At 41.4% G+C, this 10625-nt stretch overlaps 1 protein-coding gene across 1 annotated transcript in view; it reads right to left on the reverse strand.

The window, feature by feature from the left end:
• Positions 1-1343: 1343 nt before the first annotated feature.
• The window catches only part of KIAA1324L (KIAA1324 like), a 159487-nt gene continuing 150205 nt past the window's right edge, over positions 1344-10625 (reverse strand). Inside the window, exon 22 of the mRNA XM_019543655.1 lies at positions 1344-3080. Coding sequence (XP_019399200.1) covers positions 3021-3080 — 60 coding nt within the window. The 3' untranslated portion in view covers positions 1344-3020. The remainder of the gene's footprint in view (positions 3081-10625) is intronic.

The raw sequence follows: 10625 nt of genomic DNA on the forward strand, positions 1-10625 counted from the left end.
GGATAAATTCCAAGGGAAACCCCAAACAAACCTTCCTTGGTATCAACCAACTGAAATATAGTTCATTTAAATTTAAGGCATTTTGATATTTCAGAGACCTGGCTCCAGTGGTAGAAGAAGAACCCCAATTCTCTCTCAATGGCTTGGAAATGATGTGCAGATAAGGGCTGCTACTCAACATTTGAAAGATAGAAACATTGGTAACAGGCAGAACTATGTGGAAGGTGGGAATTCTGTAACTCCATCCATCACTAAAGCTCAGTGTAGGCTGCCGTTCTACTAAAGATCTCCAATCTGAAGTTTCACATATTATTTTTACTTTATGAATGCCAGTCAGATAAAAATCTTTGATGCTACAGCACACTAATTGAATAAAAAAAATTTGTAGAAATATCTTCATAAAAGACCAGCAAAGAACTGAAATCCCAAAGCCATTGCCATTTACTAAGTAAACATGTCACTGATGATGTGTGTCAATGATATAATGACAACAAATACAATGTACAAGAATAAATGCATAACGGTACAAAATATACAAAAAGGAGTGCGTTTATAATTTACATTCAGCAATACTCCAATATGGTGCGACACCCCATAAAAATCCTTTTCTAGCAAATGAAGTGCAGTTTCAAGAACAAAAAGTGTATTTAATACCTGTTAAGGTGTCCAAAGTATTTCCCATCAAAAGAACAAACCCCAGTTTCTGCAATTGGTTATATAAAATAATTGAGTAAAATTTCCCTGAACAAGAAAGAAAAACCTCTAATCTTCATAAAATTTTCTTCAACATCTTAGAGTATAATAAAATATTCAGAATGCAGAACAATCTGTTTTAATTTAATTTAAAAGTGGGCTGTTGCCATAGGGGTTGATGCAGCACAGTCATATAAAATAACAGAGCTATATTCCTTATAATAAAACCACCATTTCTGCCTGTGTCTTTTCCAGTGTTTCATAATGCAAACATGTGTATGCCTAGAGGGACAGTCAAGATTGGTTCCTTATCTCCTCATAGCTCTACACAACTTTTTCCTGAATGATTTTTAGATTTAAAGATTTTTAGATCCAAGTTTTAATTAATCATGAGTTCAACTCAGACAGGAATTTCAGAAAATTAGTTTTTGATAGATTGGATATTATGCAGATCACATGCTTTTGATAGGGTGAATTATTCAGTGATTTTCTAGGCCTGATTTTTAAAGGATCTCCACTTAGCTTTCAATTTCCCAGGTACCATCTTGTGCCCTCATTTAAAAGCAAACATTGAAAGAGGAACCAATTTAAAATGTTAACCCACATTAATGCCACTGGGCATATCTACATGTACATTAATGCAGTTTTCCTAGTGCACGTTAAATTTAGTACTTCCAATGTGAGGTACTAAATCAACATGCATTAGGCTGCCCTAATCCACAGTAGCTCAAGCACACACTTTTTACGTGATGCTTACTGTGCAATAGCCTATTTTACCACACATTAGCATAACAGTACTTTTTTTACACGGCGCTTTAATGTGTAGTAAAATAGGCTACTGCACATTAAAGCGCACGTGTAGATGCACCCACTGAGGATCACTATGCTCTTCTAGTGCTCAGATCTGTGAGAGTAATATAGGATTCCAATTAAGAAGTGTGGTCCTTTGGGTCAACTATTAAACTTTTGTGCTTTTACAGCTAAGGTTCAGTTCCTTCAGTCTACATGAACCCTAGAAGGTTGGGACACAATTGGTGGTCCATATGGGATACTGAGCTGCTGTTGAATCAGCATCCTGAGAGAAAGCTCTGGAAAGGTGCCCTGGGTAGAGAAAAGTGTCATTCATGTTCTGGGTCTTGGTTCCCCTCAAGTGCTGACAACATGTAAAGAAGCTATGAATCAACTATTGCCTCTAACCACGTGGATCTGGGCACACAGCAGCAGCTCACACACCGAGGTCCAGGGGGCACGTCTACATGTGCCCCTGACTGCACAGTTGTTATTGCACAGTTATCTAATACTTGTAGCAAGTACTAAATAGCTGCGCAGTAGTTGCTGTTACTTCGCAGTCTCAGCACCGCATGGGTCATTTCTGACCCTGCTGCTAATGCACGGTAGCATCAGTGTCACACTTTGTGCCTGCCGATGCTACGTCGCCATAGAGATGAACTATACTGCCATAGCTCATCACTACGGCAGCGTAACATCTCATGTAGACACTCCCAGGGCTTCTGAAATTTAATCCTGCCAAGACTGTTATTACATTGGCTACATTGGGTTCAACCTGTAGATGTAAAATTGTGCCTGCTACATTAGAGGCTGTTGCAAAACACTTAGAGCCTTGTTACACGGTAATTTTGGGCAGCTCCTGGAGCTCTTAATCCCTGGACTGTCCGCACATTAACATCTTAAGTGGTTTTAAACACTCATTAGGCAGCTCAAAGTTGTGTCACTCCAGACTAAGGGTGTGACTGCTCCAAATTCCAAGCTAGCACTAACACCAATCAACATTTGTGCAGCTCACAGTGTAAGGTGTAACAAGGCCCTGACCTTCTAAAGTATTATCCTCTTCAAGAATCAAAACTCACCTATGTTTCTTCCCCTTCAAGTACCGTTGACCATTTTAAGAGAGACTTGAAATGCTACAAAAGGAACAGTCCAGAACCTTTGTAGATTTCCAGTCTCTCAGAAGAATAATTTCTTATGATGTGTGTGGAAGGAGTGAGAAAAAGTGATAGGTACCTATAAATCACATTACATGCCTGAGCAATGCCCAGGTGAATATCTCATGTCATTGGCAGAATGTCTCTCTCTTCCTGAGTTAAATTTCATTTTCAGTATGGAATCCAAGTGTCTGCTTTCCTTTTTGGCAAGGTACTCAATCACGTGATAAGGCAACCCACTCTTTTGTTTTGATCTTCGACTTCTCTCTTAAACTCAACTTTTGTTAGAGAGATCACCACTAAGATGTATGCCAGAATGTGTTTAAAATGTGGTCCTGTAAAAATAGAAATCAGGTTTGTTTCTTTGAAGGCAGCAATAAATCGTCATATATTTTGGGATCTTGAAGATTTCAGCTGAACAGATTCAAAGTGATCTTCTTTCTCCTGCAATGGAAAAGAGAGGTTTTCAGCAACCAGCATTTCTCATCTTCATTACAAAATTTGCTTCCCTCTTATCACTCCATATAGCCAGCCATAAACCAAATTTCTTCTTTCTGTGACTCCAATGCACGCCCTTTTGAAGACATTTCAATTAGAGAGAGCAATTACTTCTCTCTCAATTAGAGAGAGCAGAATGTGGATTTGTCACATCTCCAATCAAACAAAAAGAATAAAATCAGGAGAAACTTCATATTTTTGCAGAGTGGCAGAAGGATTGTTTATTTTTTAATGCTTGTTTTATGGGTGTCTACAGGTACGCCCTTAGAAATATACACAAATGAGCATTTTGTACAGTATTGAACTGATTGATCCATGTTAGGGATTCTATGGCAAATTTATAAGACATCTTACTATGTCATGTAAAGAAAACAACAACAAAAACCCCAAAGTCTAAGTCATTAAGACAAGTCATTTGAGCAAAGAACACAGATGGAGAAATTGTTGAAATCTATCCCGTCTTTAGTCTTCTGTGGCCTTGGGCATCTCCTGTAGACTACAGCTGATCCAGGCACTTAGCTATGGATTGACCTTTACTCCAATGCTTAACTTGAAACAACTGTCCTATTGATTTCAGTGGGATGACTCAACAATGAAATCAAGCATATGAATAAGTGTTCACAGGATCAGAGACTACAATGTGACTATGCACATGCTTAAACTTAGCCACATGTTTAAGCTGAACTGTGCTGAACTGTGTCCAGTCCCCCAGCTGTAAAACAGGGATAACATTTTCCTTCCTCAAAGAGTCGATTTCAGGATCAACTACTTAATGCATCTGAAGTGCTACAAAGATGAAAAGCATCATGCACTGGAAGTGAGAGATGTGCTACTTATTATCCTTTAATTATGATGTCCCTGCCTTTTTTTTACTGAGAAAGAACTAGCTTATATTAGAATACAGAACTCATTTTTCAATAGATTTCATTTCATTTTTAAATGGATTTCATCTTGAAAGGTTATATAGTAATTTATCTATCAAGAAGAAAATTACATAAAGGCAAGCTGCTTAACTGGCCACACTTTTAAAGCAGGAAGATACCACAACTGCTTTGTTTCAAGGAGCCGAAGAAATAGAGATGTGATATTGATTATAAGCTGTTTTGGGGGGGGGTTTGGCTATTTTTCTATTGTGTTGAACGGGCTGGTTAGAGGATGTGGCAGTGCACTGGTTATACCCGCCACTTTAAGATCATCAGGCAGGCGGTGGAGCAGCCTGGAGGTGAGTTCAGAATTGATTAGGTGATCACCTGATTGCAGGGGGCCGCCTGATTGGAGGAGGGCTGGGCAGACAGAGTATAAGTTCAGACCCTGGAAGCAGGGCTGGCAGTTACATCTGAGGAGCTGGAGGAACAATATTGCACAGCCTGAGGACTGCAGCTCTGGTAACACCTGGAAGTTAGGGTAGGAACTATGGGGACAGAGAAGGTTCCTGGGTAAAACCTGAAACTGCACCCTACTGGGGCTGGTTGGTTTGGTGGGGCTGCCTGGGGCAGGACAGGAAATGCCACACCTGTGCCTCCCCAGTGAAAGGCAAGGAGAGGGTGCTGTAAAGCCTCAGCCCCCACTGCCTTGTGTATCACCCCATAGAGGGGAAAGGCTTGGGGCCAAGGTCCACCAGGAGGGACCTGAGGCCTATGGAGAGTAAAGTGTGGCCTAGTGAGGGATTGGAGTGAGTGAGCGCAGTCCAGTGGGGGGCCAAGGGAGTGGGCCACTGAGAGGCCATGGGGTCAAGGCACACCAAGTGGCACCCAAAGCTTAAGTGGGCCAGAGGCTGAGTGCAGTTCAGCAAGTGGCCAAGGGAGTAGCAAGGAGAATACAGGGTACCATCTATAAGGCATGGGACATGGTATAGAGGTAGTTCAGAGTCGTGTTATTAGCCCCGAACACCAAGGCCACAAATGGGCAGCCTCCCACATATCAGCTATTTTGCTGGAATTTTTTTATTGACATTTTTTCTTCAGTTTACAAAAAGGCTAACTCAAAGCCTTCTCACCCAAATAAGACTGTGGCAGCTGACTCAAAGTGGTTTCTGTATCCATGTTTTACGTTTTGGGGTATTGGACCCTGTTCTCCAGTATAATGTAATTAACATTACTGATTTAAATAGTATTTTTCCAAGTTGGTACTTGCTAGCATAGATCAGATCTGAATCTTAGACAATGAAATTCCATAGCTGCTAGGTCAACTTCGTGCCTGATTTGTCTGAAGACACTGCAAAGTAGAGTAGGCAAAGTTTACCAACTATAAGAATTCACAGCTAATGCCAAATAGCCTCGACTTTTGAAGTAAGAATCTACCTGAGACAAGATAAATGTTCCAGAATCTCCTAAATTAATCACCTTTGGCACTTTTACACATGTATCAGGGATGGAAGATGCTTTAATTAAAGCATCTCTGGGAGCCACTCTAATTAGAGTGCCCACAGCGTCTCATGCATCTGGGTCCACGTGCTTCAAAATGATGGGGGGGGCACTTTAACTAAAGCCCATTGAATGAGCTATTCCCCCACGCACTACCAGGAGTAACTAGGAATAATGGCCATAAGTTGACTGAAAGTAGGTTCAGGCTAGACATCAGGAAGCACTACTTCACTGTCAGGGCGGGTAGGATCTGGAACCAACTTCCAAGGGAAGTGGTGCTCGCTTCTACCCTGGGGGTCTTCAAAACGAGGCTAGATAGACACCTTACCAGGGTCGTTTGACCCAGTATTCTTTCCTGCCCATGGCAGGGGGTCGGACTTGATGATCTGCTCAGGTCCCTTCCAACCCTACTAACTATGAAATTATGATGCTGATACACGAGACAGAGAGGCTGAGTGCATAAATTAGCATACTCCAGTAGATTTGATTAATTGAGTCTGCTCTGACGCTGCAATTACAATGCATTGGAGCAACCTCCCTGAATGTCTCCAGGTACCCCTTGAGAGTAAATTAATAATACAGACTACTCCAGCCTATGACTGGTTTCTCCCTTCAGACCTACTCCAGAGAAGCAATTTGCCAACAGAACATCACCGCCTGGTTCCTGGACTGCAGTTCCAAATTGCAAAAGAACCAAAGAACTTGCAAGCCCCCTATTGTCTTAATGTTACAGTTTTTATATTAAATTATGGTGTGGATGTGAAAGGGTAACTGTAGGCACAAATGTGGGAGCATCCATGAAGCCTACATGAAGAAGCTGCCTGAAAGTTAAGTTTCCCAGGTGAAAATCCTTAAATCCTAAACCTACTCATTAGCACTTGTGGGTTCTGTCTTCAAATTCTGAGAAACTTGTAATCTCCAATATCTGCTAATAAAAGCTGTGGAATTTAAGATTATCAAAAGTGATCCCTTAAAGTCTTTTATAACTGCTCTGTTGTAGGGAGGGGGGTAGAGGGGAAGGGGTAGCCACCACACAAAAATAAAATTATAAGGAAGAAGCTTTATAAATATCTCTGAGAGAGTTGTTTGGTTTCAGCATTAAGGTATTTAACTACCTCTACATTACAGGTTTAATTGACTTTGGAAAAATATTTCAGTTATGATTTATAACTGAGCTAGCAGCTACCTCCTTTGAATCCCATTTAAAATTATAAAATTTAAGCGTTTAGCATTAACTTGTTTTAACCTCAATCCAGTACTGAAATTAGCTCAATAACTTGACCTTAAATAGTTACATTGTTTTATTTTGGCTTTAATTTCATATTACTAAGAATAACTTGGATTCTAGGTTTTCTTGATTTTTATTTGTTGTGTTTCCTTAAATGTTTTACTAGCATTTATGAAACTGATATGGAGTCTCTGGCTAAGCAATTTGCATCATTTGGTAACCTTTATAGATATAAGCCACTCAACCTAAAACCTTGACCAGCTCCTCTTAATTAGTTAGTCCCTACAACATTTGTCAAACATTTATACTTACACAGCTCTTGTCCCATCAAGGCTTACAAACTCATGTCACTTTAGACATGTAAGGACATGTAAGGAGAACAATAGGCTTCAAGGGGACAGCTTGTAACCATGTCTGAAAGATCAGGGCCTTGACCTGCTTTTCATCAAATATCTATCCAAAAAACCATGGGGATTTCTTCTCAATGCTGTCATTTTGCTGACAGTACTACAAATAGATTTTCCTTTATTTAAAGAAACTCTTTAGAATATAGCAAGTGCAAAAGTGGAAAAAGAAAATACCTTATTTTTTTGCATATAACAAACCCTGGAATATAAGACGCATCTTGTTTTTAAAAGACAAAACAAAAAAAGATCTTTTCTTGTAGTAACTGAGTAGCAGCAGCTAGGGAGCCGAGCCTGCTCATGGTCCTGCTCCCTATGGATCACTGGAGATTTTAATTTTGGGTTTAGCAGATAAGCAGTGCATCCTGCTCTTACCATAATTCTGCTATATAATGTGCCCTCTGATTTCCAGCAGCTGCTTTTTGCGGAAAAGGTACACACAGTATGTGAACATATGGTACTTATTCACACATTGTATAAATACCTTGTAGGCCCCCTTGCGTCTGGAAGCCACTAAGGCCAAGAACTTGTTGAAACAAACAGGACGTTGAACATTTATGTGGACAGCAGCCTAGTTGCTAGTTATACTGTGTGGACAGTAATATGAGTTACTAGAATCAGGGGGAGGAATTCTATTTCCCTTTGTGCACCTAAATGGCAGTATCCTAGTCATGCAAAAATATAGAACTCTTGGTTCCAAAATGATACCTTTTATTAGACCAACTGGGAAATAGCAAGCTTTTGGGCTCATGCACCCTTTATCAGGCTCAGGGAAAGTTCAAGATGGTAAAAAGTCCCCATATGTAGGAAACAAACTTCTTTTTTGTACAGTATCCTCATCATGCACCTCAGTGTTTTGGACCCTGCCTGTGCACCATGGACACATAAGCATGTTCACATGGATTGAGCATGTAGAGTCGGCAACACACTGGCCATGAAAGAATAGGTCCCACATTTTGTTTTAGTCTCAACAGCTGATCAGTTAAGTTTTTAGGCCAGGAAATAGGAGGCTAGGTTCTAGCCCTCTTCCCATCCCCTCCTCCTGCACCTAGAGTGGTCTCAGAGCCTGAGTCCCTAGCACTGTGCACCAACCACCACATGGCAGAGTAGGTGTTAACCAGCTGCTGCTCCAATTCAAAATTCCCCTGGTCCTCATTTTCCACCTTTTCAAAGATAGGCACTATTTTAGCACTTCTCTAGGAAGTGTTGACAGAGCAGTTAAGGCACCTCCCTCTGACTCCAGAGGTATTTATTTGAACATTGTTTGCAACTTCCAAAAAGAATCACAGTTTGCAGGTATGTCCAGGGACTGCCAGACCTGACAAAAGCCACCTTGCTCTTTTCTCTGTCATGGGCTATGGGAATGTGAATACATTAACCATTCCAGCCTGATGGGCCCTGTAGGCACAGGCAAACCCATGCCCCACCTTTCTTCAATTATTTTCTCTCTCCTTAGGGAAAAAGAACAGAAAGAAAGAAAGATGTGGTGAGGATTGTGCTTCCCCATCTTTGGCATTAATGAAGAACGATGCTTATAACATTTGGTTTAAGAAATAAATAATACATTCCAGTTATCTGCAGGGATAAGGACAGAGACTTAAACAAGCTAATGAGGTACTGGAAACTGAGTTTGCCAGCTTTGATTATCCAGCAGGCAAAATACACCAGCCTAGAGATATCTGACAGGCTTATTTCAAAAAGGAAACAGAGTACAGGCCAGGCTGCTCAAATGAATACAGAAATTTGACTTAAGAATAGGATGACTATGGAGTTCAGGAGATGGAGTGGTCTCCATTCTGGATATGAAATATGAACTGATTTTTTTAAACTTTAAAACCTACTTTCCTAGCAATCCCTCTTCTTTTTTCCTAATGATTAAAGGGCAAATGATGCCAACGTGATCAGCAAGGCCAATGCATTTGCTGTGTCTCCTCACAATATTAAACGCTGCACGCAGCAGTAGAGCTGACGCAACATTTCACTACGTTCAGCCATAGCGAGCTGATGCTTTTCACAAACAATTCTAAATAACTGCCTTTTCCCAGGGTTTAAAATTGAACAATTTAAGAGAAAAAATTGGAAAATGACCGCACTATTTTTAGAAGGAAAACTGAAATTCGAGATTTTTAGTATTTTGAAGCTTCTGGGGGTTTTCCCCCCATTTTGAAGCTCTGTCACTTTCACAAAGATGAATAACTGGGAAATTTCCAGAATGAAAAGAGGAAAAATAATTTTAAAAATCAGAACGATTGAAAGGAAAGAGACATAACAGGAGGAGAAACCACTATACATCATTCATTCTGTTGCACTCAGTGGCAAAATGGAAAATAAGGAATAAGATAAAGGGGGAAAAAAGACCCGAATCTAAAAACTGCAAATCTGAAAACATTGAAAGACAGGGTTCTACATGAAAAGGGCAGCCAGGATTATTCAACAGGAAATCCCTGCTCCAAAACCCCGTTGAAGCCAAGAAGGTATTTTTATTGACTTCCAGAAGCTATGGGTAATGGTAAAGTACTCACAGGCTCTACCTTAGGATCTCCCTGTCCTCTACTTCCGTCTAGTTTTTGTCTATTTAGGGCCCACTTCTCTAAACCTACTCATGCCTTGCTTATTAATGGGTAGAGATGAGCTGATTCAGGGCAGTAAGCACCACACTACGTGGTAGGCATTTGTTGATATGAATCTATAGACTGAAAGTCCATGGTTCCTAAAATGTGATCCCTGGGCCCCTTCTACACATTACAAGGATTGCACAATTAACTGGTTAATTGCGCAATTACCTCAAGACCAGCTACATGTGCAAAGTAGCTGTCACATAATAAAAAGCTCCAAGCAGCTATAAAGTTAAGACCTCAAAAATGTGCCTTAACTTCCTACCTGGTTGCTATCGAGCTTTAATTTGCATGTGTAGCAGGGTCTTTCCTGTGACTGGGAGCCATGCCACTTGACAGGGCTCCCAGCGACAGGGGGGCACCAACACCTGGCATGAAACCCCTGAGACCAAGGATCATGGCTGCTGTGATCCCAAGGTCTGGTAGTTAGTGAAACCCCCAGGCCCACAAGAGGCTCTTGGACCCAGCTGCGCCTCACCTGCAGCTGGGACCCAGAGTCCCACAGCTGTCACCTCTGGGTCCCCACTGTGTCTTACTCTCACAGTCCTGGGTGTGTGTGGCCCCCACAGCTGGGAGCCCCCTTAGCAAAGGGAATTCCCAGTTGTAGGTGCCTGCTCCTTGCCAATGCAAGGAAAGCCCAGGATAGGGCCCCCTTACACCAGCAATAAGGCGTGATTGGATCTAATGCGGGAACCCACAACCTACATTTATGATTCACACCTCCTGCCGAGCACATGTGGCATGGCAGGAGGCACAATTGTGTGGACCACAGATTAGATCCAATCCACGATGAACATGGGCCGGCAGTGTGGGGAGGCAGTCAAGAAGGCCAACCGTACCCTGTCATGCATCCACAGATGCATCTCGAGCAGGTCCAGGGA

The sequence above is a fragment of the Crocodylus porosus genome, unplaced genomic scaffold, assembly GCF_001723895.1.
Source record: "Crocodylus porosus isolate Cpor-Errol unplaced genomic scaffold, CroPor_comp1, whole genome shotgun sequence".
NCBI classification, from domain to species: domain Eukaryota; kingdom Metazoa; phylum Chordata; order Crocodylia; family Crocodylidae; genus Crocodylus; species Crocodylus porosus.